The 27,959-nt window shown below is 43.1% G+C and overlaps 2 protein-coding genes across 2 annotated transcripts; both read right to left on the bottom strand.

Annotated features, from left to right (window-relative positions):
• Positions 1-763: 763 nt before the first annotated feature.
• On the bottom strand, positions 764-8,714 carry CIMAP3 (ciliary microtubule associated protein 3). The gene is made up of 7 exons (XM_083745264.1): positions 8,578-8,714; positions 6,302-6,472; positions 4,829-4,971; positions 4,409-4,507; positions 2,988-3,124; positions 1,750-1,867; positions 764-1,015 (listed from the first exon to the last, which is right to left on the bottom strand). The coding sequence occupies exons 1-7, from the start codon at positions 8,609-8,611 to the stop codon at positions 944-946; spliced, it is 774 nt and encodes a 257-aa protein (XP_083601390.1). The 5' UTR covers positions 8,612-8,714; the 3' UTR covers positions 764-943.
• Positions 8,715-10,225: 1,511 nt separating this feature from the next.
• On the bottom strand, positions 10,226-17,814 carry LOC310847297 (acidic mammalian chitinase-like). The gene is made up of 11 exons (XM_083744883.1): positions 17,707-17,814; positions 17,119-17,148; positions 16,458-16,659; positions 15,307-15,363; positions 14,737-14,902; positions 14,036-14,160; positions 13,489-13,612; positions 13,105-13,290; positions 11,939-12,058; positions 11,702-11,843; positions 10,226-10,573 (listed from the first exon to the last, which is right to left on the bottom strand). The coding sequence occupies exons 1-11, from the start codon at positions 17,729-17,731 to the stop codon at positions 10,308-10,310; spliced, it is 1,443 nt and encodes a 480-aa protein (XP_083601009.1). The 5' UTR covers positions 17,732-17,814; the 3' UTR covers positions 10,226-10,307.
• Positions 17,815-27,959: the final 10,145 nt, after the last annotated feature.

Genomic DNA, 27,959 nt, shown 5'->3' with positions numbered 1-27,959 from the left:
GCTCTTTTTGTCTTAAAGGTTGCAGACCCCTGATCTAGGGAAACCATGGTTTCCTGCTTGGTATGAACCAAGTTTCTCTTTCCCCCAGCAGAGGGTGTCTTTGTGTAGGCAGTGCACTTTTCAGTGGTAAAGCAGCAAGAGTGAATAGCATTAAGAATCACCTCTCCCCTGTTGCCTACTTCAAATTTCAGCCTCCGTAACTGCATTATGCAAAAGAAGAGAACATTGCATAAAAGAAAATGCAGAGATAGAAAGCAGGCACTGTTGTGCTTAGACATACATACCAGGCCACCTATCATCATATCATACACAATAACAGCAGATAAATGAGCCACATGCTTCCAGGGCCTCTTGTGGTGCAAATAGCATGAGGAGGGTCAAGAAGTAAAAGGTACAGGAGATTCTGGATCTGGGAATTTCACCAGGATGTGCTGCTGCAGGCAGTAGCGACTCGTATTTGACATGGCTTTTGTGGGCACTGTGACCTCGTAACTCGAAATGTTGGCAAGATTTTCCAAAGTTGGTCTACAAATTAAAGTGAGTCAGTGACTATCTGTGCTTACAAATTATCCAAGCCTAACTGACTGCAAACTGGGAGGACTGGCACATGCAGCAAGGAAGGAAAACTGAAGGGCTAGAATAGCTGTTGTCAACAGGCAAGAGTCAAGACACCTACATTTTAAGATACTTTTTGGCTTCACAGTTATGAGTGCTTCACATAAAATCAACAGTTTTGAACTAGGCAATAAAACTAGGAAGGTAAGAGGCATAACAAGACAGCTGTTTATGAAGCAATCTGGTAACTGAATCAGAGTAACAAACAACTAACAAAGTCTAAATTTCCCTTAACAAAAACAAACAAACAAACAAACAAACAAACAAACAAACAAAGGCAAATTGGTAGTTCAAGTACACAGAAGAGGAACGACTCCAACCAGAGTAATTAATCACTGTAGTATATGCTCAGGTAGGCCACTAGGTTCCGGTGCTTCCTAAACTCTTTGTCCGAAAGCAGCTAAAACAAATACAAATATAAAATATATTCAGTGTTGTTCAAAAACCCATTAAGCACAATAAAGAAGCAAATGTTTTAGTGCAGATTTCTATCTATAGCTCCATGTCCAGAAAACAAACCGTATGAGACAAAGGAATTCCACAGAAAGAAATGTATGTTATTGTCTTCTGAAAGATCTCTAAGTATATTCCTTCCCGGGTCCTTCCCAAGCAGTCTGAGACTCTGACACCTTGTCTCTGCTCTGCCCTCTTTATACCTCAGAGGGTTCTAGGAGACCAGGGTGCGGAAGCTGGTCACAACATGAGAGAGACCCCATTGGCTTCTTCAGCAGATTGCCTCATCTCTGCCTCTTGGCCCCCAGACTCTCCAGCCTCCACTTCTGCCTCTGATTCTGGACTGCTGCCTGCCACAGCCTCTTCCTGCTCACTAAACCCTGTTACTTCATCAGCTTCTGGCACCTACTCTCCCAGTCTGCTCCCTCTTCTCCCTCTGACCACTCATTGTTGTCCCACCACCAATCCCCTGGTTCTGAGCCTTCACCCTTTAGGGGTTCTGTTGGGGGTTCCCCAGCTGGTGCCTCCCACCACTCTTCTGTACCCAGCCAGTTCATGACAGATACAGCCCTGAAAAAAATGGCTCTCCCTTGCTGAAATCAAGCCTGTTTGAGATTCTAACATTCTTAATCCCCAAATTGTCACAATGATCATTTAGAAAACTGTATCTGAATTTCATACCTCACTTCTCAGCGTTCTTTTCGCTGGCATTGGTATTAAAGACCAGTCTGGAGCCCCAAACTTCCCTGGCCAGGTGACATGCCTGTGTGGCATGCCATATGGGTCATATGTTCCAGGTCTAGAGAGAAAAGTCCTTGCATCATTTCTTCAATGAACTAATATGCTCCATTATGCTGTGCACTTTACACATTCCACATTAATACACTGAGATAATGTCTTCATATATTGTGCTTTATTCCGTCATGTTTATACTAGACTGGTAAATTTAAGAGTTATTTTTTTAAAGAAGACTGTAGCTACATCTCAACAGTGATTTGGGTAAATTGCAAAAAGCAACTAAGAATAGGCAAGAGATTAGGGATCCCTGTAATTTTTTATTTCAGGGTTGTTATTTTTTTTACAAAAATGAACTTTGGCTCTCAGTGCCCATACAAAACCATGTAGGAAATAATGTCTCATGAAAATAATGTAAAATAGAGTCTGTATTAGTTGCAGCTTTCGTACCAGGGCAGTCCAACTTTCCATACCAAGTGGGCTGCAAGAGTACTTTTACACAAAACCTATGGGCCACACACTGAATTAAATTTCTGTATTGTAAATTAAAGTGTTCACAATATATTTAATATTATTTAATATACACAATTGATATATTTAATAAAATATATATAATTAAATACATATTTAGTTACTAAACAAATTCAGTTCACAAACAAGTATATGCACTTTTGTTTAACAACGCATGATGCAAAAATTTTTTTTAAGACTTTAAGATGGCCTTTCTTGACTGTTGCCAAGGACTGCATGCAGCTTGTGGGCTGTGGGCTGGACCACCCTGTTTTGGTTAGTAAACAAGTATAGTCCCATGTAGAGTGTATTACAGTCATCTAATATAGAGGGCATCAAAGCATGGATTATTATAGCCAGGTTATTCTGGTCCAGGACTAGCTGTAGCTGGTGAACCAGCTAGAGCTGGAAGTAGCCACTCTTTGCCTCTGAAGCCAACTGGGCCTCAAGTGACAATGATGGACCAAGGAGTACCCAAAGCTCTGATCTTGCTGTTTCAGAAGGATTGCAACCCTATCTAGAACAGTCACCTCATCAGTTTCAGGGCATGGAATCACCCACCAAAAGCACCTCCATCTTGTCAGGATTCTGCATTACATTATCAGTTTCGTTAAGACCTTGCTGCTCTCATCATAAGGGGAAGCTTTGTAATGAAATGAAATGAAAAATGGTACCCAGGATAAAAGTCTTTGTCCAGAAGCTTCTCAGAAAATCGTGGCATATTGCTGCAAAAAGAGACATGTGTCGGCTGGCGTCTGTGGTGGTCTCTGATCCATATAGACTGGTATGCAGTAGGATCAGGCGTCACATGCTATAAATGGAGCATATAAAATTAAGTTACAAGACAAATCCTCTATTAAAATATTGTTATGGAACTGGTGAGGGGGTTGCCCCACTAAACACTAGAAACGAATAAATACTAGGATTTTGATTAACTGGGATATTAAGGTTCAGAACTGTGCCAGACAGGGAATTCTGGGAATTCCTGGACTGGCTTATGCAAATTCTCCTGGCTGGCTATGGGGAAGAAGAGCAGACCTGTTAACATTATAAAAAAGGTGCTGATAGGCCACAGGAGGATCCTTTGGGCTGGGGAGTCAGATGTCAAATGTTGCCGGGGTAACTATGTGTTTGATGGGGCAGGAAATGTGAGTTTGGAAGCAGGGATTCCTGGGGAGAAGACAGAGAAAGTAGGGCAGTGATCCATCTTGGAGAGGGAGGTGAAAGGGTCTCCTGTACTGTTGTGAACCATGCTGTAATTCACACACTACAGATTCATTTTGACTTGACAATCCAGGAAGAAGGTGGAGTTACATACTCATTAAATTCGACTCAGTTCATTGAGGTTTACAGCATAGTCCTAACCAGGTCTATTCAGAATAAGTCCTACTGAACTCAATGGGTCTTACTCAATAATGTGTGTCAAAGACTGCAGCCCTAATTTCCTTTCCTGGGCAAAGGAAAGTTCAGCAAGTATTGTAATTTAATGGCAATACTAAATTTCTGACATTGAAGCTGCCTTATCTTGGGTCAGTGAACTGGTCAGTGAACTGGTCCATAGTACTGTCTACTCTAACTGGCAATGGTAATCCAAGGTCTGAGCTAGAGTTCTTTTGCTCTCAGCCTTCATTCTGCATGCAAAGCATGCCACCTTGAACCCTTGAACCTTGCATGATGGAGAACAGAGAATGCCTCTTCTAAGAGGATGCTTGCTGCAATATCTCTATTTATAACTTAAAGCAAAGAATTACTGCTTTTTTCTTTAGAAAATGTTTTTTTCATAATATTTAATTAATTGCTCAATCAGCTACAACTCATACTATTTATCAATTAAGATTTCATTAGTGGCACAATACTTGTAACAAATAAAGATTGCAGTTTAAGAATTGGCAAAAGCATAGCCTCGTAGCACCTAAAGAGCATGGCTCAGAACATTTTTAAAAACCTGCTGGCATCTAATTCCATAAACAGCTTACTTCAGGACAGACATGCTGAGGCCAGATTGAAGTCAATGGAATTATTCCAGGACTATTGTAGAGGAAGTATAATAGACTATATAAAACACAGTACAGTAACGACTGAAAGCGGTCTTTACCTTGCTGAGTAGTCCAAAACGTGGGGTTGTTCTTGCTCCCATGGTGTAACCTTTAGTACTCTCTGGTCTGCGAGCCAATTGGTATAGAAGGTTGTCCTTCTATTAATTTTTATTTAGGAAAGAAAAGCACTTTGGTTATTACAATGCTACACATTTTATATACTTTACTATTTGTTATATTCATACATCACCCTTCTTCCAAGGAGCAGTGTACATAGTTCCTGAAACATTTCATCCTTAAAATCCTGTGAGATAGGGGAATGGGACCAACTTTAACAAAATATTGGGGGACAGTGCAAAGGGCAGCCCATTTTTAGAAGCAGTTCCACCAAGAGTATAGGTACCAAATCTCCTTTCTTTACTTCAAAGTGAAGATACATAAAGAGAAAATACAGCTAAATGAAGTACAGTATAGTTTACCTCTGCATAGTTATAAGCTCCAGGTCCACGATCAGGATCACCTTTAATTGGCACATTCTCATTGCCTAACCGATCTGGAGGGTAAAAAACGGGGAATATTCTTCTCTCCTGACATGATCCAAATGAATTTCGTTGCTGTGCAGCTGCAAAAACCAGGAATAGTTATGAGTGTCATTTAGAAAGAATACCATCTGACTTGCCGCATGTACTGCTAGTAACGATGAATGATGGGATACAAAAATAAAGGTATGGCGTGTTTTTCTGCCAATTGTACTGTCATCAGCAGTGACTTGTGAGGGGGAGCAGAAGCTACAGTGTCCTGCTAGCAGCGATGCTGCCATCATTAGGGAAGGGATGTGGCAGCAAGATTGGGGAAGCCCCAGGGTAGTGGTGGTGACCCTGCAGATGTGCACTTCCCCTGAAATGCCCCCTGTACTGAATTCAGGCTGGGAGCTAACTGCAGTCAAAGCATATTGGAACAATGGCGGACATCAAACTTCAAACGAACAATGAAATTTCATTATCATACACAGTGGTGGAAATGTTTGAACAACTAGTAATCAATAAGAATTAAAATGGGATGTTTTATACGCAGGGATGGAAATAAACAGAAATGATAAGTGAACAGAAATGACTTCTTCAGCTCCAGGACTGATAATTATTTTTTGTGTGATCTCTCTTCATTGTTAAATGTTAAAACATACAAGTAAGAACCACTCTGACCTTGGGGTCCTACTGAATTCCACTGGACTCACTCCCAGTAAAGTGTGTAAAAGAGGTGGACAGCTCAGCTGGTTAGAGTACAGTGCTGATAATGCCAAGGTTGCAGGTTTGATCCCTGTATGGGACAACTGCATATTCCTGCAATGCAGGGGGCTGGACTAGATGATCCTCAGGGTCCCTTTCAACTCTACGATTCTATGATTGTTACCCTACATTGCGTAGAGTTAAACATGAAAAATTTGCTGTGGCTCCACTCATGACAAAGACTGTTCTGCATGGTCTGCTAGCATGCCCCAGAATCCTTTGCAACATGCAGCTGATTCCTGTTTTACAGCCTCACCAGAGGATTAAAAAAAAACTAATGGTTTACTGCTGCCCTTGGGGTGTACTTCTCATTTGGCGACTCTAAATGGCCATATGCTTAAGTTGTGTACACACTCGAAAGCACGTTCTGTAGAATTCAAATAATTCTGTGTAACCCCACACAAGAGTTACATTTCCCAACAACGCTAAACACACTACAGTGCCCGGAATTCTTTGAGGGAAATTATGTGCTTTCAATGTATGTGGTGAAAGAAAGGGGTGGGCTCAACTGTCTCAGGGAAAGATCCCGTTTCAGCTCATCAAAAGCTCCTTTTTCAGCAGATGCCCATTCCCTGGACGGGGGAGAAGGGAGACGCGAGCTCGCCTGGCGCACCTGGGCGACCTGCTCGCCTCACACTCGTTCTGGCCAATCCGTGCCCGCCTCACCTGAGAGCTCCCACGTCAGCTGGCGTTGTCCCATGACCAAGCTGAGGGCGCTCCTCTTGTGTGCCGAGCCTCCCTGTTGCCATGGAAATACACCGAGGTGGAATCTATTCGCAATGCCCGGAAGACCTGAGCGGTAGTACGTCATTTCGTCCGAGCTATTGACAAAAGCCGCTGCAGGGAGAGAGGACCAGGAAAAGCACACACGTGTGTTTACTCGCCGGGCGCTGGGGAGGTTCAATCACCTGTTCCAAATATATATATATTTCTAAGTGTAACTAGTGCTTATTTTATTGTAGTTCTTCTCCCATTTGCGTGCGTTTTTAATTCCTAAATTGGCCCATTTGGCTCAAGTCTTCTTCTGACTGAGAGCAGAGCGAGAAAGAGAGTATACACACGTGCTGTCCTTAACAATGGTGGTGATGAGGGAGGATGTATCTTATAGGTAGGAGGCTCCAATCTCGGACCTGCATTCAGTTACAGGGCTTACCCCGGAGCATGGGAAGTAGTGCTGAAAAGTAGAAAGAGCTTGGACTACGGCTCCTATCACCCCTGAACATTGGCTAAGCTGTGTGGGAATGATGAGAGTTGTAGTGCTACAATAGCGAGTGGCCCAAGGTTGTAGAGAGGTGCAGCCAGAACGAACCTGTTCTCCTTGGTCAAAACAAATCGGTGATGGAGGGGGCAGTACCACCTTATGCATCACAGAGGAAAGGTATAATAAACAAATTATGCTGCTTGTTGAACTAGAGCTTAATCAAGTCAGGTTTTTCTCTCTTCTAATTTCTGAATGATTTATGGATTGGCTCAAGTGCTTGCATTAGTCAAATTGCTTTAATTTAATTTAATTTAATTTATAAAAATACCTCTTCTCCCAGACCGTTTACTAATTAAACAATCTATGGCCTTTAATGTTTCATCCTGTGTGTGCACAGGATGGGCATTCTTTTCGTTTGCTTCTGTGGTATGTATTTTTGTGTTTTGAAATTGTAAACCAACTTTTGATCTTCAGGTGAAGGGTGCTGTAGAAATTTAAGAAATAAATAAATACATTTAAGCTGGGATATCACTTCAAGAGCAGCAGATTGGTGCTAAGAGCTATGCAGCTGGAGAACGCTTCCTTCTATTGCTAAGATGCTGTAGGGAAAGAAGTCAGTAATGCTGCTTTAATTATATTAAAAATGGTGAGAGGGACTTATTTATTTGCTTACCATCATTAGTGTGCCTGGTATTTTGCAGAGTGCAAAAGGACAGATCCTTGCCCTGTGGAGCTTACAGTCTCACAGTCTTGACAGAAGGGAAGGAAGTGGAGGCAGGGCTAAAGAGGGTAAGAATATGTACTTAGGCTTGGTTGTTGTAGGGCATGGGGACTAAAGTCTTTTCAGACCAATGCCATGATCAGTACTGTGTGGCATGTGCACCTTTTTTAGTCACTCTTGATCATTAAGAGCTATTTGTTTTTAAGACTTAATGGGTTCTGCTGTCTCACACACCTTTTGCTATTGCTTTGTTCCCTTACCTGCTCCTCCTTTTTGATGGTGCTAATGCACCACAGTGACCTTTACAGCCCTGTTGCTTGATGACTGAAAATTATGGAGTCAGGCGTTTTTCAAAATTACAAAATGGTAAAGGACCTCAGGACCCCAAAGTCCAGTCAAAGGTGACTATGAGGTTGGGGCGCTCATCTTGTTTGTCCACAGACAGCTTTCCAGGACGGATCTTTCTAAGTACAGTGGTACCTCGGGTTAAGAACTTAATTCGTTCTGGAGGTCCGTTCTTAACCTGAAACTGTTCTTAACCTGAGGTACCACTTAAGCTAATGGGGACTCCCGCTGCCGCCGCATGATTTCTGTTCTCATCCTGAAGCAAAGTTCTTAACCTGAGGTACTATTTCTGGGTTAGTGGAATCTGTAACCTGAAGCATCTGTAGCCTGAAACATCTGTAACCCGAGGTACCACTGTAGTCTACCCTGCCATTATGTTGCTTGCCACAAAACTGCCAGCTGACTATCCCTTGTCCTACTATTCCTAGTCATTTGCCAATCCCTGACTCATTTTTGAACCACTCTCTCGCACATCCTTTGTTTGGGACTGCTTAACTTTTATGAACATCACCTAGGACACTGTTGGCACTTGATGAATGTCACATTGAGATAGGTGGGCCTGAGCATGAACTCTGAAATATTAAGTGGTATGAACTCACACAGATGATAAATTCTAAATAGATTATACTAACTAACAGCATGTACCCGGCAAAAACCCCACATAAAATGGCTTACCTGGCCATAAATTTGAACCTGACTTCAGTGGCATGGTAGAGCATAAAACTAACAGGGACAGATAAGAATAGCTGATCTTTCCCCCTCTCAAATAACAGAACTGCGGTTCTTTTCAGGGACAGCCAAGCCTGACATCATACATACTATAGAACTGTAACCCTTGGATCGCGTTGGTCTAATTATGACATAACAGTCTACATCAGGGGTCAGCAACCTTTTTCAGCCGTGGGCCGGTCCACCATCCCTCAGACCATGTGGTGGGCTCGACTATATTTTTTGGGGGGGAAATGAACGAATTCCTATGCCCCACAAATAACCGAGAAATGCATTTTAAATAAAAGCACACATTCTACTCATGTAAAAACATGCTGATTCCCAGACCGTCCACGGGCCGGATTGAGAAGGCAATTGGGCTGCATCTGGCCCACGGGCCCTAGGTTGCCAACCACTGGTCTGCCTCATTTTTATAAAACAGTGGAGGGGTAGTGTCATCAGGGCACAACTTCTCTATGGAAGAAGCTGTTTCTTTTATAGTCATGAGACATATTTGGCATGATGTGGAGTCTCTGTTTTCTAGAGCATTGATCTTCAGTTGTGGGTTGGACCCAATATTGCATCCCAAGGTGCTTTAATGTGGGACATATCAGCAGTGCTATCACCAGACAAATATATGGCATTAAATAAATGATTCCGCAAATGCATTTCTGGGTTATAGGTGAGCCTGAAAAAGTAGAAGACTACAGTTCTAGAGTATGAGTTACAGTATTCCTCACTTGTGTTTGAGGGGCCTTACCAGTTGAATCAATCTTATACTCAGCTGAGTAGGGGATTGCAGCTATATATGGTTGCCAAAACATTTCCTCCATTGCTGCACCCTTTTGGGGAATAACCACAGTTTCCAGTTTCCATCATTCCTGGAGAATCAGGTTTCCCCTTCAGATGCCCTGTGCCATCCAAGATGACTCAGCTTTCAGACCTCTGCTCTTGGATCATGATGGTAAGTGTAAAGGATGATGAGCATATACTGTATACAAGCAGAATTGCTGCAGAATGTTTTTCCACAGCTTAATTCTGTGCTGGCCATTATGTTGCCACTATTCACAAAGGCACCAAACTGGGCAGATGACAGGCTATGCTTTGGATGCTGCTGAAGCAATGTATTAATTATATTTAAGTGTCCTTTTCATTAAACACAAAATTAACAGTTTGTTAATAATGAAATATAAAGAAATAACTGGGACGTGGGTGGCGCTGTGGGTTAAACCACAGAGCCTAGGACTTGTCGATCAGAAGGTCGGCAGTTCGAATCCCTGTCACGGGGTGAGCTCCCGTTGCTAGGTCCCTGCTCCTGCCAACCTAGCAGTTTGAAAGCATGTCAAAGTGCAAGTAGATAAATAGGTACTGCTCCAGTGGGAAGGTAAACTGTGTTTCCGTGTGCTGCTCTGGTTCGCCAGAAGCAGCTTAGTCATGCTGGCCACATGACCTGGAAGCTGTACACCGGCTCCCTCAGACAAGAAAGCGAGATGAGCACCGCAACCCCAGAGTCGGCCACGACTGGACCTAACAGTCAGGGGTCCCTTTACCTTTACCTAAAGAAATAACTAGGTAATACCAAAACATTATAATGAAGGAGATGAACACACTAGGGTTTAACTTGCACGCTTTTATTTCTTAATTTTTTGCCATGAGTTTAAACTGAAAAGCCTAGGTAAGAGCTGGATAATCTGGTTTTATGCCCAGTTGCAGCATTCACAGCTTGGATCAAAGACCAAGCCAGCCTGGCAATTCTGCTCATAGGTGACTCCATTAAGACAGTGCCAGAAAGCATTTTTGTTGTTGGCCACGGGGTACAGACCATTGGCTTTGCCAGCACAGAAACCACTACCACCACTGCTGCCACTGCCAGAACTTCCACTGCCAGAGCTTCCACTGCCACTTCCTCCACCGCTAGGAGCAGCTGTGATTGGAGGATTGGGTTGGGCAGGAGCGGTACAGCCTGAAATAGAAAAAAAGCATCACACACTTAGATGTACAGGATCAGTACAGGATCAGAAGCAATGATTCTTCAACATCAACTCCGTTGGACTGGTCATGTTGTGCAGATGCCTGATTATCATCTTCCAAAGCAACTACTGTATTCCGAACTTAAAAATGGAAAGCGTAATGCTGGTGGTCAACAAAAGAGGTTTAAAGACTGTCTCAAGGCAAATCTAAAAAAAGTAGTATAAACACAGGCAACTAGGAAACACTGGCCTGCGAGCGCTCCAGTTGGAGAACAGCCTTTACCAAAGGTGTCATGGACTTTGAAGACACTCGAAGTCAGAACGCAAGGGAGAAACATGCTAAGAGGAAGGCACACTTGGCAAATCCACATTGTGATCAACTCCTGCCCGGGAACCAATGTCCCCACTGTGGAAGGATGTGTCGGTCCAGAACTGGCCTCCACAGTCACTTACGTACTTATTGTTAAAACTGTGTTTATGGAAGACAATCTTACTTGGCTATGAGTGATCTCCAAAGAAGAAGAAGACAGGATCAGTATTGCACGTATTCTTCCTTTGTCCCTAATTAGTCGTTATTTAATTTAATTATAGTCAGAACCTCTTGAAATGGTAAAAGCTTGGTGGAACAAAAATGCCTTTACTAAAAGGTCTAAAAACAATTGGTAGGATGACTACTAAACTTGACTTCTGTGCTATGCTATAGTTTCCAAGATCAGTTTCACAAAAGCAGAAGGTATTGTTGTTTGTCATTGCTCTAGTCTTTTCTCTCTTGCTGCCTTGTTTGCTTGAAAACTGCATGATGCCACCTCTCCCATCTCCCTCCAAAACCTCCTTCAAAGCTCACCTTTTTATGAAGCCTTTGGCTGAATCCCTTAGTTCCCATGCTCTGCTGAACCAGGGGATCTGCCAGTTTCTGTTCTCTTAGTTTCTAATTTTTCTAATCTTAATCCAGAATGTATACTGTGATGTGCATGATGCTGCTTTTTCCATGCTCGAACCATTTGTATGTGTTTTAAGAAAAGTGGTGTATTTTTATTATTAGCATTACTGAGACATGACTGTATTGCCATTTACAATATGCACATGTTAATTTGAGAAAGCGTCTTATTGCTGGTACTTACTGGTGCTTTGAAGACCAAGAGCGTTCTTCAGGGCAGTGATCAAGGGGTATTTGCCTTGGTTGCAGAAAGTTCCAGTGAAGTCATCCAAGTCAATGGCCCAAACCATGGCACCTCCAAAGTTGTTCTTCATCAGCCATTCAGCCTTCGAAGAAAGAAACAAAAAAACCAGTCTTGAACCTACCTGGACAGTCTAATGCACGCGAATGAATGAATGCTTTTGTGAGATTGGTACCATACCTTGATCTGGAAGCTCTTGATATTGTCATAGCCCACCCATTCATTGCCTTTGTAAGCATAAGGGACATCTTGAGGACCATCCCAAGCTTGAGTGGCTCCATTCTTCAGGAAGGTGCAGATCTGGAAGGGAGCAGCACACAATATTACCAGCTTACATGCTTGAAGAATAGCTTGCTTGGGGAGGAGAGGCTTTGTGCTAATAAACGTGGTGGAAATCAGTCCCTTAAAGTTTATAACTGACTTATTAGTTTTTAAACATGATTTTAAAGCTGTTTATCTTTGTCAGAAGATTCCTCTGATCTTATGTCTCCATTGCTTGAATCTGTAATCCACATTAAGGAGTGTGTCAAGAACAAAGCTAGTCAGGTTATTTCTCCCAGGAAAGAAATTTAAAAGAATTTCAGCACGAACTCAGATTTCATATGTTGCCTTCAAACAGAAAAACTATGGGTTATTTGGAAATGTGTATTTGACACAGTTCTTCTTGCACCTAATGCTGCAATAAGCGCTGTATAAATTAAAAAATAAACCCAGTTACTTCCAGTAACCTACAGCAATCTTGTATTTAATTTGAGTTTATCTTGTACTGCTGTTTTTGTAGATTTGAGTTATGAAATATTTTTTGTCTGTGTTCTGCTATTTTTTAAAATATATTTGCTTGAGAAGTTGGCTATTAACACTTTTGGAATGCATAATTCCAGAACAGTAACCTCGTGCTATCATAGCAGTCAACTAGTTTATTCTTTCATGAAATCATATAACAATAGCAACAGCTAATTTCATGACATGAATATAAAATAATAATAAAATTATTTGCAGTACTATTTCATGCTACAAATTGGTCCAACAATTGACCCATAATAAACTGAGACTTTTCTAAGTGTTTCTCCCACCCTAGCCTCTGCTGAACCAAAAACTTTTTATCCCCTAGAAAAAAAGGAAGCTCAGGTCAGGCATTCACTGCATGATATTTTACTAAGACGTTTCTTGCCATGGAGACAACTGTGATAGATCTAGGAGCACCCCATGCTACATACCTGTTCCTTCAGACTGGGTACAATGATCTCCAAAACAGACACTTGCCTAATCCTCATCTCATCCCTTATATTGTTGAGATAATAAAATCTGCCCCTAATTTCTCACGGACATAACTTTGTGGCACATACCTCATAGTAAGCCCAGAAGCCAGCTTGTCTTGTATATGGTCCAGCAGGTCCAGCCCCAGATGTTGGAGCACCAACAGCTGTGTTGGATGGGTTGCTGAGGATGAAGGTGTGTCCATAAGTTGGGAATCCAACAATGAGCTTCTCAGCTGGGGCACCGTTGTTCTTCCAATAGTTCATGGCATATTCCTATAAGGAAAACACAGTGCTAAAATGTCTCCAAAGACATAGTTGGAAGTTTCCTTGAGCGAATTTCCTTATTTAAAGTCAATCTCTTTATTTATAGTTCCCCTGCCCTCCAATCAGAACATTTTGGGTCAGCTTTATTTCCTTTGTTGAGGAAAGCTGATTTAGCTATTAGTGACAAAGCTTCTGAAATATACTTACAACATTGAAGTAGATGTTGCCGCCAGTGTCTGCAGGACCTCTGTACAGAGGGCTGTTCTCTCCAGTGTATCCCTCCCAGGAGCCATGGAAGTCATAGGTCATCACATGGAAATAGTCCAGGTACCTGTTGGGGAGGTAGGTACGTAGGTATTCAGAGATGGGTTCATTTGTGGCCAATTTGCTATCTTACCAGGTTGACAATGAGAATTGTGATATTGATACGGATAATCTATAGCTGGTCTTCTAAATTCTATGCAGAAAAAGCCGAAAATCCATAAGTAGGGCAATACCTTTATTAGGTCAGCCAAAATGTCACAAAATAGTGAGTAAGATTTTGAGTTCTCTAGAACACTTCATCAAGCTGAGAGCAAAGCAAAGATCTGTGTTAAGATGGAGTTTAGGAAGAGAGCGCAGACCTACCCAGCTACCCTTTTGCTTTATTGAGGCAGCAAAGGGTGATATCTCTTTATCGATTGCTCACTCAGTATGCACATGCCAGGCACCTCTAAGCAGTAGCCCAAGTACATCTGCGGTACAGTATACTTACTGGCCCAGCTGAGGAATTTCATAGCCTGACTCAATGTTGGAAAGTCCACCAGCCACAGCAGCAGTGACCATGAGCCTGGGCTTGTTGGATTGTTGGGCTTCCTGCTCAAAGGCTTCCCGCATTTCCTATGAAAGAGAAGAAGAGCTGTAGCAATTACTTCTGCCTCATGCTGTATATTACCCTCCCACTCTTAAGGAGGAAACCCCTGTTTCATATGATAAGCACAGACATTGAGAGAGTCAATAGCAAAGTGGCAACTGGAACATCTGAGGGGCTGCAGGTAGGTAGTTACTAGGACATAGTGGGGCAGTACTCTTATTTTTCCTGCAACATAACATAGGAAGCTAGAGTGCAGCAGTCCTGTGTCCCATGCAGTCATATTCATAACATTCAATTTATTCAGAGATTCTTTGGAGTCTTTTCTGCCCATCTTCCTTGGTATACATAGAACTGAAAAATCGCAGGTACATTTATGTATTTGATGCTAGCCCTTAGATATGTAAAATTTCCAGGTGTCCAGCCTTCTTCCTAGGTGACTTAAATATCTCATGCTTGTGTATGGGAATTGCTTAATTGTCCACAGTATCTTTTGCAAGGGAGGGAGATAGAGAGAAAACCAGAGTACGTTGATTCCGGCTATAGTGACCTCCTGGCTCTGCCTCCCATTAGCTGTCCCACCCACAGCACCATCTCTAGCTTACCTTAACCAGAACAGTAAAGAGGGCCTTATCCTGAGCAGTGCTGCCTCGAGAGCCAGGGTATTCCCAGTCAAAGTCCAACCCATCAAATTCATACTGGCGCAGGAATTTGATGACTGAGTTGATGAAAGTCTGACGAGTTGCAGAAGTGGCAACCATTGCATTGAATCTAGGCAAGAACCAGAGAAGTGGAGAATTAGGAGAAATAACTACAACCAGCATTCACTCCACTCAGCAAGAAAAGACTTGATAAAAAGTTGCAATGCACTACCCAATCCAACCCCAAATCTCAAGATACAGCAACCCATCCACCCCAAAGCAGCTGTCACAACTATGAAAATGGTGCACCAAATTTATACACCAGGGATTCCATAGTCAGGTACCAATAATCAAATAATTGTAAATGGTTCAAATAAGTGAGCCAAATCCAATCCGCAGGGGAGAAAAAAACCTCCCGTATCAGTTGACTTGTGAGCCAATTCCTTTCAGATCTCAAGTTAAGGTTATGATAATTCAGACTTCGAGTCAAACCCCATCACTGAATTGTCGCAATAAAAATGTTATGATGCTTACGGCGCTGTTCCAAAGTTCCAGCCTCCAATAGCCAGGAGAGTCTTGAGTTGTCCATTCCTTAAAAAAAGGAGTAAGAGAGATTAAGTTCAGTTCTGTATTTTTTTTATTCAGATGATTACTTTTCCTTGGGCAGAAGAGACACTATTGTTCTATAAAATATTGACTGTGACACATCTCATATAAGGCTATTCAAATAACCATTTTTGTTTGTTTGTTTTGCTCCTTTTTCCTGGAGCAGTGAGAAATCATTCTGATTTCAAGGAAGCTGATTATTTAGACCCATTTCAGTCTAGTTTCCACTGAAATAGCATTGGCCACCCTGTCTGATTATATTAGGAGACAGACAAGGAGAATTGCAACCCTATTGATTCTATGTGGCATTTGATATCATTGACTCCTAGATCAGGTCTGTTAATATGTTGTCTAGTTCACAGGGTTCTACTCTGTCTCCCATGCTTTTAAACATCTATATGGGATTTGCAGGACAGTGTTATCAGCATGTTTACATAAATAACAAAGAATGAATCCTGATAAGATAGAGGTACTGATGGTGGGTGGTTTCTGGGTCTGGGAATTGTGTAGATTGCCTGTTCTGAATGCAGTTCCACTTCCCGAAGGAACAGGTGCATAGCTTGGGAGTGCTTCTAGAGCTATCATTTTGACTAGAGGCTCAAGTGGCCTCAGTGGCTAGGAGGACATATTCCCAGCTATGGTTGGTCTGCCACATACAGCATTTCCTAGACCAGGATAGCTACCTGACTACAATAGTACACGTTGTGCTAACCTCACATTTAGAATACTGCAATGTATTCCACGCAGGACTGCTCTATGTGGGTCTTTCAGATAACAAAGTTGCATTTCCAAAAAGAAAAAGGAGGAAAAAAAAGGTATACAACAACTTTCACTGGAATTTGTATATAAATGCATTTGTACCTGAAACAGGTCTGGTGCTGCTTGATACATTCTAGATTTGTCGCATCCTACTGCAACAACTTCACAAGAGAAGCCTTGTGGTTTCCTGCCTTATACTGTATAATATCAGGCATTTGCTACCAATCATGCAGATGTTTTCAGAGAGGCACTCTGCAGAAAATGATCTGCAGGCAATTTAAGATAATAAACTAGAACCAACTTGTCATCAGGCAACTTACTGGTTTTTCAGCCCGTTGAAAGATTGGTAAAGGGTCACATCATTCCACTCAATGGTTGCGATCTCGTTGTTCTTCATGCCAGCAAATGCATAGATCAGCTGGGTACACAGGCATGGGTCAATGTTGTCAGGTTTGAATTTTCCCAGGCCTGGTCTGTACTGGGCCCAGTTGGTAAAGTAGCATGTCAGCTGGTAGGCAGAGCCTATGGTTAAGAGAAAAGTTGTAATAGTAGTAGGATATGTTCCACAATGAACCCAGAGTGGCTGGGGAAATCCAGCTAGATGGGTGGGGAATAATAATAATAATAATAATAATAATAATAATAATAATTATTTACAGGCCAGGATTTGGGACAGAGTCTTGGGCCTCATTCAGAAGAATAAGCAAGAACTCCTCACCCAAAAAACCCCAACAGGGTGTTTTGAAATAAATGAAGGAATGCACATTACCATGTAAAGGGAGAGGGCATGAATTCAACTCAGAAATTATCTTGTTCTCTTAATGCTATTCCTTAGGAACAGGCAGATCCATTTTTTAAACATTTTATTTATTTGGTGTATTTTTGTTTATCTCCCAAAATAAGCTCCCGAAAGTGGCACTAGTGGCATAGGAGATGCTCAACACTGCTCAATTGCTTTCCCTCTACCTGTTTATTACTTACCCAGCTGAGCATTCAGCAAAAGCGCCAGACCTACGAAGGAAATAAAGAGTAAAGAAATATGCCATTGAGGTAGGTGTGTAAGAGAGCCCAATCATATGGACTTAAAAATAAAAGGCATTCAAATAAATGATGAACCCAAGAATGTTTTGCATTAAATAATAATGGCTCTGAGATCCCCCCCCCAAGGAAAAACAAGCAGTTTCCCCTAATATGCAGTTTTGGGTGTTAGTTTCACTAATATATGTGGTTTTATGCACATTTCCCCTTAATATATGCATTTTTGTTTGGTTGGCAAACTGCATCACAAAATTTGGAGAAGAGTGCATTTCGAAGCATAGCCGTGTTTCAGTTTGTATATTGGTTTGAGAAATGTAGACTAGGTAGTCAATAAACTGCAAACAAAATCTAATTTCCCCTCCATCCCTACTCAGAAGTAGGTCTCATTAAGTACAATGCAGCTTTCTCCCAACTAACTCTTGATAGGATTGCAGCCTCAGTCACATTTCAGACTGGCCCATTCATTACAGTGTTTAAGAATAAAACTCAATAACACAATGTATAGACATAAAGTGGTCATTATAGACTTACCGGTAAGGAGAATCAACTTAGCCATGGTTGATCTGTGTACCACTTTTCCATAGTTCTCAACTGCCTTTTATAGACGACATCCTTATTTAATCACATGGCTCCTTATCAGAAAAGATAACCAAATCAGCTTTTTGACAAAGCTAATTGGTAGTTAATGGATTAATAAATAGATATTTCCATCTCACCTCTGCAGTTTGCCGTTATTTTCCTACAGTGGATTATGTAAACCTGCTGCCATTATGGAAATGACAGAGCTACAATAATAGCCTCATGGACATAAAGCCTGTTTGGGAACGTGTTTGCTCTAATCTGTATGGAGTTGATAGTGGCTATTAATGCTTCTAATTGTTATAACAGTATTTGGATTGCTGTGTAAACAGCGTTTCAAGGAATATGACTGTGGAATCTTAGTGGAGAGAATGACGATAGATAAAATTATTTCAAAGTGAACTGTAAGGCAGGGAGACCCAACAAGGTTTTGTGTATCTATCTGGTTTGCTGGCACTGCCAGCTTTTGTAGAGTCACAGTTTTGATGTCCTTGCCCTGATCAGCCACTGATTTTCTTGTGGTCAGTTGGCCTTTGCCTCTACAAAGGCTCAGAGCTTGGTTCCTCTGCTCTTAAGGGGCGCAAACCTCTAAAATGACTCTGGTCGAACTCTTTAAGGGAAAAGTTAATAGTGAAATGGCATTTACAATTAGTGGATGCATTTCAAGCCCTTGTTTTTACTATAATCAGTCTGGGGCCCTGTTGTAATAAAATATTTGGATTTATGTTCACTCATACTGAAATCCTAAATTTGGGTGGGATCCAGAGGACTTCATCATATTTAAGTCCAATTTATCTCAGTTAGCAATTAACAGCAATCAGTTTAAAGATACAAACTGGTATGATGGTATTTGGAAAGGTAGAAAACCAGTCTAGGTCATCTGCATAGAAATCTTTACTTTTATTTCTTGCATATATGCTACTGGAAATTATTCCAAAGTTAATTTTGGTTTATGTAAATCTTTAAGTGTTATTTCCTTGTAATATCATGCAGAAAGTGTTCAGTGATTTGCTGTCTTTTATTTAAGAATATTTATGAATGTGGAGTCCTGGAAAAAAATAAAAATTCCTGAACTTTAGAGTCATCCAGTGAAATCAATCCAATGTCCTGTATTTATTTGGTGCAATGTCATGACATTGCTGCACAGTGTTCTGTGCTGCTACACCAAAGCCACTATCAAAATGTCAACAAGACATTTATTAATAACCTTTATTGGAGATATCCACCAGCATGAAAGCTTACATTTGAAACCCTTTTATCAAGTTTGCACATGTGACACCCCTTAGAAGGTTACCTGAAGCTCCAGCTTTTGGAGGCCCAATGGCTTCTGAGAGCAGGTGCACAGCTGCTGTGGTGCTTGCAGTTCTGTGGGCCAGGACCTTATAAAATCACAGACAAACAATATATGTGGTACTAATCATAAGTGACCAGTGAAATACCAATATTTACACAGTGCTTCAATTCAGCCAAATATTGGTTCCTAGTCCCTTTTCTCCTTGCCATGTTACTGACCTTTAACCTCTGGGCAGCACCAGTATTTTTCCTTATTGCTATTGTACTCATTTTAGTTCTTTTATTGTCTGTATATACTACAATTATTTTTTGCTGACTTAATAAAAAAGCCCAGATAACATAGTTCTTTTTAGGGAATGGTCATGTGAAAGCACTGTACAGTGGTACCTCAGGTTAAGTACTTAATTCGTTCTGGAGGTCTGTTCTTAACCTGAAACTGTTCATAACCTGAAGCACCACTTTAGCTAATGGGGACTCCTGCTGCTGCTGTGCCGCCGGAGCACAATTTCTGTTCTCATCCTGAAGCAAAGTTCTTAACCCGAGGTAATATTTCTGGGTTAGCGGAATCTGTAACCTGAAGTGTATGTAAACTGAAGCATATGTAACCCGAGGTACCACTGTAGTGCATGTGAACAATGTCTCTTTATAGGTGACTTTCATTTTGCATTTTAAGTATTCTTTACCATTTTGAATATTAAAGATACAAACAGCTTTATGTCTTTAATATGAAATCTCTATGTTATACAGTTGATGCACAACGCACGTGAAGGGTTATGTTCTGGGGATGGTGCTTCAAGCCAAAATTGTGCATAGTCAAACCAACCCTGGAACTGCCCCCAGGCAAGAAACCCTACCTTTTCGAAGCCATTGTGCCAAGCAAGCCTTGCCCCCCCCAAGGCAGAGAGCCTCCCAGAGCATCTTAAGCAAAGCAAAGAGCTTAAAGCTCTTTCTGCATCAGGTTTGCCCACTGTGGAAAGAACTTTTAAGGTCTTTGCCTTGCGTGTGTTTAATTTGTGCCATGTCAACTGGCTGGCAACCAAGCACTTAAAACTCTGATGAGGCAAGTTAAATGCATGTAAGTTGTGAGTCGACTGTACTCAATGACAGTCTTCCCCAACCTGTTCTAGATACAGGTAGGTAGCCGTGTTGGTCTGACACAGTCAAAATAAATTTAAAAATTGTCCAGTAGCACCTTAGAAACCAACTAAGTTTGTTCAGGGTATAAGCTTCTGTGTGCATGCACACTTCTTTGGATACACTGAAACAGAAGTCACCAGACCCTTATATATAGTGGGAGGGTGGGGTGGGGTTTTTCTCAGAAGGGTAGTAGGAGATGGGTGATTGACTCAATGGTATGGTAAACCTGTTGATGACTGTTAACAACTGCAACTAGTCCTACAGGAAAAAGCAAGGGATAGTATGCAGAAGACCAAAAATAGCTTTAGCATATGTAATGAGACAAGAATCCAATATCTCTATTCAGACAAGGTCTCTCCATAGTTTTCAGTTTAGTAATAAGTTGTAATTCAGCAACTTCTCTTTCAAGTCTATTTCTGAAATTCTTTTGTAGTAAGACAGCTGCTTTGAGATCCTGTATTGAATGTCCTGGGAGATTGAAGTGTTCTCTGTCTTGTGATTCCTTTGGTGTAGGGTTTGGCCTGTTTGGCCAATATAGAGAGCTGAAGGGCACTGTTGGCATTTGATGGCATACACAATGTTAGAAGATGAGCAATTAAATAGGCCTGAGATGGCATGTTTGATGTTATTGGGTCCAGTGATGGTGTTGTCTGGGTGTATGTGGCAGCAAAGTTGGCATCTGGGTTTATTGCCAACTTGAAAGTTCATAAAGATGTCCCTTCTAAGGAGGGTGTTTCCGGCAAGACCAGAAACAGCTGAACTTCCTCTTCTGATGTATTCTGTCTTGAAGCCCCCCCATATGCCTAGACCTTGGGCTAAGGGGGTCAGCTCCCACCCCTTCCTCATTCTCTGAGAGTGTACTTCCATGGTCTTTCCCGCTCTCTGAGCTGCTTTCGTTTCTAGTCCCTGCAGTTTGCCTTTCACTGGCACACTGGCAAACTGCTGGCTGACTCTCTGCAACTCTGCTATCAGTTGGCATTCCTAAGGGTGGGGGAGTTGGTTCTCAGCTATAATTCTTGTGTCTTGCAGTTAACCCTCTCTCTTCCTGGCTCCTTCCTTCACTGGGAGCTGACTGCAAACTTCCCTTGGAGACTGGCTCATGCATGACAGATATGAACTTTCTGGTTTCTTCCCTGATCCTTGATGCTTCTGGGGGAGGAGAGAATCCCCCACGCCTGACACCTAGAATCCCAATGACACAGTAAGCTAAATTTTGACTTAGCTCAGCACAGGTGTAAAAAAGAATCTAGTATAGCAAAGTGAGAGCCCACATATAGAATTATAGAGTTGGAAGGATCAATTAGTCTAACCCCCTGCAATGCAGGAATCTTTTGCCCAATTTGGGGTTCTGTATGGTTCTGGTAAACCATAGTTTGGCTTCCTGTGTTGTTCAAACCATCTCCCTCTCTCTTGCTTTCAGGATCACCCTAAAACGAATTACTTCTGGTAGGCAAGCCCGAAGTCAATGGTTATACCCCATGCTTATGCCAAACCTCTTACACATGTAATCAATAAAAGTTGTGGTCTTATTTGACCCAAAGTACTGTTTTTTTGCCTGGTTACTGTATTCTATAAGATTGGGTGGGTGGTGGTGTGGTGCCTGGGCACGCAACACTCAGCTTTCTCTTGCCCCCCATTGATTTTTTATTTTTATTTTGCCTGCAAAAATGGTTTTACATTATTTCATATTTTCTTACAAAGGAATGTGGATTCTGGGCCTCTGATAACAAGTAGGCGACTATGGACAGATACTTAAATCTACAGGATTGATTGTGTTATGGCTTGTGTTATTTTATTGATATTTATTGTTTGTTTATTTAATTAATAATTTTTCTTTAAAAAACCCTGCAAAGTGGTTTACCAAAACAAAAAACAAAAAAAACCACAGCAGTAATATCAAGAAAAATTAACACTCCTACTTTAAAACATACAAAAGCTAAAATAGTAAGATTAAAATTACTTCAACTTCCTAAGCATCTAGGTATGCTTTCCTAAAGTAGAATGCTTTTAGCAGGTGCCCAAAAAGAGTCTAGCAAAGGCATGTGCTTTGTTGCAATAGGCGGGGAGTTCCAAAGTGCAGGTGCTGTCACAGTAAACAATGCAGTACGGATATTATGTGGAACCTGTAGTAATGCTTGAAACTACTGAAGGGGAGGTTTTATTTATTGTGGTTTCACCATGCTTTGTATTATCTGAAAAGGAAAACATTTATTTAAAAAACAGGACTGCACAGCAGCAATCTAGTCTCATCATGATCAGTGGGACTTATTCACGAGCCGACGATGCATAAGATGGGCTGCAATCCTATGCACCCCTTGCATCCAGCTTGTACCTAAAACTCTGCACAAGTCTGCACCAGAGAACTGTAGAGTTGGAAGGGACCCCTGAGGGTCCTCTAGCCAAACCCCTGGGCCAATGCAGGAATCTCAACTAGATCATCCCTGACCGATGGCCATCCTTCTTCTGTTTTTCCCCTCAGCCAGGACACACAACGGATAAAGACACAACAACGGAGACTGGAGGTGGGGGCGAGAAACCCAGCAGAGGGTGGGGCAGGAGGGCGGTTCATTAAAAACTTTTTTTAAAAAAAATGCCTGCTCCAAAGGTCTTATCTTACTAAACTAGGGATTAAATAGCTATATCTGAAATTTTATGCATATCAGTTAATATCTTGACCCTGCTCCACTGAATTGAAAATTCAGCCTTCACGACATAGGAAAATGGCCAAGTAAACAGCTATTTTTGTGGAGGAGGGTCAAGATATTAACTGATATGCATGAAATTTCATATATAGCCATTTAATCCCTAGTGCAGTAAGATAAGACCTTTGGAACAGGCATTTTCAAAAAAAAGTTTCTTATGAACCGCCCTAGTAGGGCAGTAATTGCTCCTTGATAATTTGTCACCTCCTCTATGATGGCACCTGGGGCGGATCACCCCCCCTTCCTATGCCCCTGGATAGGATCACTTCCTCCCAAGGTTCCCAGTAACTTCCACTTTGTGAATCAGTTCCTCCCTGTTGGTGAGGACCAGATCCAAGACAGATGATCCTCTTGTTGCTTCTTCCACCTTATGGGAAATGAAATTGTCAGAGAGGCAATGGAGGAATTTGTTGGACCTTACATTCGTGATAGAGTTGAGTTCCAACAGATATTGGGTAGTTGAAGTTTCTTATAACTACTGTATCTCTCCTTTTTGATTGTTTGGCAATCTGCTCTAGGAAGGCATCATCCCAAGTCTTCAGTCTGGCTTGGAGGTCTAAAGTCAATGTTGTTTCCCTCTCCTACAGTTTTAACTATCTTGGGTCAACTGAGTATGCCAGTTTGTGTAACACAGTTAAATTTGGGGTGGGGAATCTACGTAACTGAAAAGTTTGCAAAGCTACAAAGCTTTGTCCAATAAAATAAATTGTCTGAGACCAAGCATATCTTTCTAAGAGGGATCTGCTCCGTGCTTTAGGATTTCATGGACTTGTAGGGGCTTGTGGATAGACAGGCTTGCCTTGTGGTGAAAGGGTGGGCTATCTTTTCTAACTGACACCACATTTTCTACTTCTGCATCCATTATTTTCTCTGGTAGTAATGTTAGATCTAGATGCTATAAAATCTAACGTGGTCGTGAAGATGAATTCATATTGATTCACCTATATTAGGAACTTTGTATTAATTTCCAAGTGGTCAATGGGAAAAAAGTTTGGGAACCACTGATTTATGCTGTGATGGGATAATGAGCTGCTTGTGCGTAAAAGCTTGATCCCTCTGGGGTTTGGCTGGTCACCCAAACCTAGGCACTAACGGAGCCCCCAAAGCATGACTCCGTCAGTCGCTGGTAGAATCCGACAGTGGGCGTCTACGGAACTTACTCCAACATAAAAGTTGTTTGACGGACATGCGCCTCCTGGACTCTCTGCGTGACAGCTTCCGGCGAGGGGTGGGGGTTGCTAAAGGGGGTCTTGTTACCTCCTCACTGTTCTCACTAGAAGTATCCCAGAGTCTCTCCCCCGATTCCCTTTCCGCTGGAACTCCTGCTCTCCCCCTACTGGTTCCTTCTTCTGCTGTAGAGTCTCTCCTATTCTCCTGGAGCCTCTCCACCACCTGTCCCTCCGATGGCAGTTCCCTGACATCCACCTCCCCCCCAGGGCCCCCTTCACCCCCCCCGCCTCCTCTCCCACTGGCGGTGAGGGCGGAAAGCCCCAGAAGGAACTCTCCTCGTCGTCCGAGGATTCAAACACTTCTAACCACGGCGTACCGTCTCTCTCCTCGTCTTCCTCTTCTTCGTCGGAGTCGGCTTCCTCACCCACCCCTGACTCTGGGAACCCTTCAAACTCCCCTTCCTCATCGGTGGTCCCAAAGTGTTCCCTTCTAAATCGTGCCATGGGTTGCGGTTTTTTTGGGAAACGCTGATGAAATGTTTCTATTAAAACCTCGTCCTTGACTAACTCTGCTGGTACCCAAGTGTTTTCCGACTCAACTTCCCCCTCCCATTCTACCAGATATTCCACCTGATTCCCCTTCCACCTGGAATCAATGATTCCTGCCACGTTCATGTCGCGTTCTCTCTCTTCTATCACGGGCGTTTGGGTGACCTCTCTCTCATGCTCCCCCCACTCACGTCCCTCTCGGTACGGCGACAGTAATGACCTGTGAAATACTGGGTGCAATTTCATGTGACTGGGCAGTCTGAGTTTGAATGTTACTGGGTTGACCTGCTGTATGACCTCAAAGGGTCCCAATCTTTTGGGTCTCAATTTCTTACTCCCTCCCTTGAACGGTAGTCCTTGGGTGGATAGCCACACCCGGTTTCCCACCCTTATAGTTTCACCTTCCCTCCTATTTCTGTCTGCTTGTTTCTTATATTCTTCCTTGGCTTTCTCTAAGTTAAGTTGAAGCTGACGGTGGATCGCTTCCATCTCTTCAAAAAAGTGTTCCGCCGCTGGCACGCTCCACCTCTCCCCTCCTTCTCCTGGAAATGCCCGGGGATGACACCCATAATTTGCCAGAAAAGGACTCATCCCTGTGGACACGTTCTCCGCGTTGTTGTAGGCAAATTCTGCCAGAGGTAACTTATCTACCCAATCATTTTCTCTGTCTTTTACATAACACCTCAGGTATTGTTGTAAAATCCCGTTTGCCCTTTCCGCTTGCCCATTTGTTTCTGGGTGCCGGGCAGTTGAGAAATTGAGTTCCACGTGCAGTAAGCTCATAAGTTTCCTCCAGAACCTGGAAGTAAACTGTTTCCCTCTGTCGCTGACCACCCTCAAGGGGGCGCCATGCAACCTGAAAATATGCTCTACAAATAACTTGGCGGTTTCCTCCGCGGTGACCGCATGGGAACAGGCTATAAAATGACACATCTTAGTTAATAGATCTACCACCACCATGACAGCTGTTTTGCCCTTGGATTTTGGCAGGTCCGTCATAAAATCTATGGATACTGCCTCCCATGGCCTTTCTGGTGTGGGTAAGGGTTGTAATAGCCCCGCTGGCGCCACCCTCTCCCCTTTCGCTCGCTGGCACCTGTCGCAACCCCTGACATATTCCCGTACGTCCTCCCTCACCTTGGGCCACCAAAACTCTCTGGTAACCAACCACATGGTTTTGTGCTGTCCAAAATGCCCCGCTGTGGGGCTGTCATGCAACTGCTTGAGTACTCTGCCCCTCAGTTCCCCATCTGGTATGTACAGTGCCCCTTTGTAATACAACGCCCCGTTCTTTTCTTCAAACCCCCCTGTGTTCTCCTCTGTCCTCCTGAGTTCTCTGAATTTCTCTTGGGCATATTCATCGTTCTCAGTACCCTCTATCAGTTCCCTCTGCCCCACCAATGCCGCCCCACACACCCAGCGGTCTTCAGGGATTACATGCCTTGCCTCAGGCGCTCCCTCCCCCTCTAAGTACTCAGGTTTCCTGGAGAGAGCGTCCGCCCTCACGTTCTCGGAGCCTGGCACGTAACGAATCTCAAAGTGGAATTTGGAGAACTCCTGGGCCCATCTCACTTGTCTCGTGCTGTTCTCCAGTATTCCAGATTTTTGTGGTCAGTTCGGACTTGAACCTTGTGCTGCTCCCCAATCAGCAAGTGGCGCCATTTCCGGAATGCTTCATGAATGGCGAGCAGTTCTCGGTCGTATACTGTGTAGTTCCTCTCGGATTTGTTCAACTTCCGCGAGAAGAACGCACACGGTCTCCATTCGGACGTATCTTTTCCCGGCTGGAGAAGCACGGCCCCCACCGCTCGGTCTGACGCGTCAGTCTCCACCCTCATTGGTTGTTGTAGATCTACGTGCAAAAGTTGCTCTTCCGACGCAAACGCCTGCTTTAAGTGTTCGAACGCCCGCTGCGCTTCTTCCGTCCAAACAATTTTTTTCTTGCTGCTAAGACAATCCGTGATGGGCGCTGTTAAATGGGCAAAGTTTTTGATGAACTTCCTATAGAAGTTTCCGAAGCCCAGGAATCTTTGCACGTCCTTCTTGGTCTTTGGTGTTTTCCATTCCAGTACCGCTTGAACCTTGCTGGGATCCATGGCCAATCCCTTGTCAGACAACCGGTACCCCAGGAATTCCACCTCCCTGGTATGAAACTGACACTCCTCCAGTTTCACCCACAGCCGATTTTCTCGCAGTTTGCTCAGTACTTCTCTTACATCTCGCACATGCTGCTCCTCATTCTCTGAGTAGACCAGGACGTCATCTAAGAACGCTACGCAGTTCTTGTAGAGCAATGGCCCCAGGACGTGATTCATGAACGATTGAAAACAGGCCGAGCCCGCCTGTAGGCCGAAGGGCATAATGAGGTACTCAAAGGCCCCCAAGGGGGTGAACATAGTGGTTTTCCACTCATCCCCCTTTCTCACACGTATCAAGTTATATGCCCCTCTAAGGTCCAGCTTGGTAAAAATTTTCCCTTTTCTCACACGTGTCAGAATGTCATCAATTCTAGGCATAGGGAACGTCACTGGTTCTGACACTGCATTTAGGCCCCTGAAATCACACACAAGCCTGGGTTTACCCGTGTGTTTTTTGTCCACAAAGAACACTGGGCTGCCCCCCACCACTCGTGACTCTCTGATGAAACCTCGCTTGAGGTTCTTGTCAATGAACTCCCTTAACTCCTGCATCTCACTGTCTGACATTGCATACAGCTTGCCCACTGGCAATTGTGCTCCTGGGAGTAAGTTAATTTGACAGTCAAAGGGTCTGTGCGGGGGCAGTTTATCTGCTTCCTTTTCGCTAAAGACGTCAATCAAGTCAGCGTATTGTGGTGGCACCTTCCCCTTGTCCATCACTTCCATCCCTGCTAGAGTGGCCCTGGCCCCTGCCTGAGCCTCTCCCTCCTTGCAGTGTTCTAGGCAATGTGCTGATCCAAAGGAAACCACTCTCTGATGCCAGCCTACTGTCAGATTGCTGTGATGGGATAATGAGCTGCTTGTGCGTAAAAGCTTGATCCCTCTGGGGTTTGGCTGGTCACCCAAACCTAGGCACTAACGGAGCCCCCAAAGCATGACTCCGTCAGTCGCTGGTAGAATCCGACAGTGGGCGTCTACGGAACTTACTCCAACATAAAAGTTGTTTGACGGACATGCGCCTCCTGGACTCTCTGCGTGACAGCTTCCGGCGAGGGGTGGGGGTTGCTAAAGGGGGTCTTGTTACCTCCTCACTGTTCTCACTAGAAGTATCCCAGAGCCTCTCCTCCGATTCCCTTTCCGCTGGAACTCCTGCTCTCCCCCTACTGGTTCCTTCTTCTGCTGTAGAGTCTCTCCTATTCTCCTGGAGCCTCTCCACC

Source organism: Podarcis gaigeae (genome assembly GCF_964106915.1).
Source record: "Podarcis gaigeae genome assembly, chromosome: 6".
Lineage (NCBI taxonomy): Eukaryota > Metazoa > Chordata > Lepidosauria > Squamata > Lacertidae > Podarcis > Podarcis gaigeae.
The sequence above is the reverse complement of the archived record's forward strand: the minus strand, read 5'-3'. Positions and strand labels throughout refer to the sequence as shown.

Excerpts from the sequence above, each read along its gene's own strand:
- CIMAP3 (XM_083745264.1), bottom strand. The coding sequence starts at position 8,611 with ATGCCACTGAAGTCAGGTTCAAATTTATGGCCAG. Across the intron at positions 4,972-6,301 it reads GCTGACGTGGGAGCTCTCAG|CTGCACAGCAACGAAATTCA; the intron begins GTGAGGCGGGCA and ends TGGTTTTTGCAG. Across the intron at positions 3,125-4,408 it reads GTTTTGGACTACTCAGCAAG|CATGTGACGCCTGATCCTAC; the intron begins GTAAAGACCGCT and ends CTCCATTTATAG.
- LOC310847297 (XM_083744883.1), bottom strand. The coding sequence starts at position 17,731 with ATGGCTAAGTTGATTCTCCTTACCG. Across the intron at positions 15,364-16,457 it reads TTCAACGGGCTGAAAAACCA|GAATGGACAACTCAAGACTC; the intron begins GTAAGTTGCCTG and ends CCTTTTTTTAAG. Across the intron at positions 11,844-11,938 it reads TCAAGAGCTTCCAGATCAAG|GCTGAATGGCTGATGAAGAA; the intron begins GTATGGTACCAA and ends CTTTCTTCGAAG.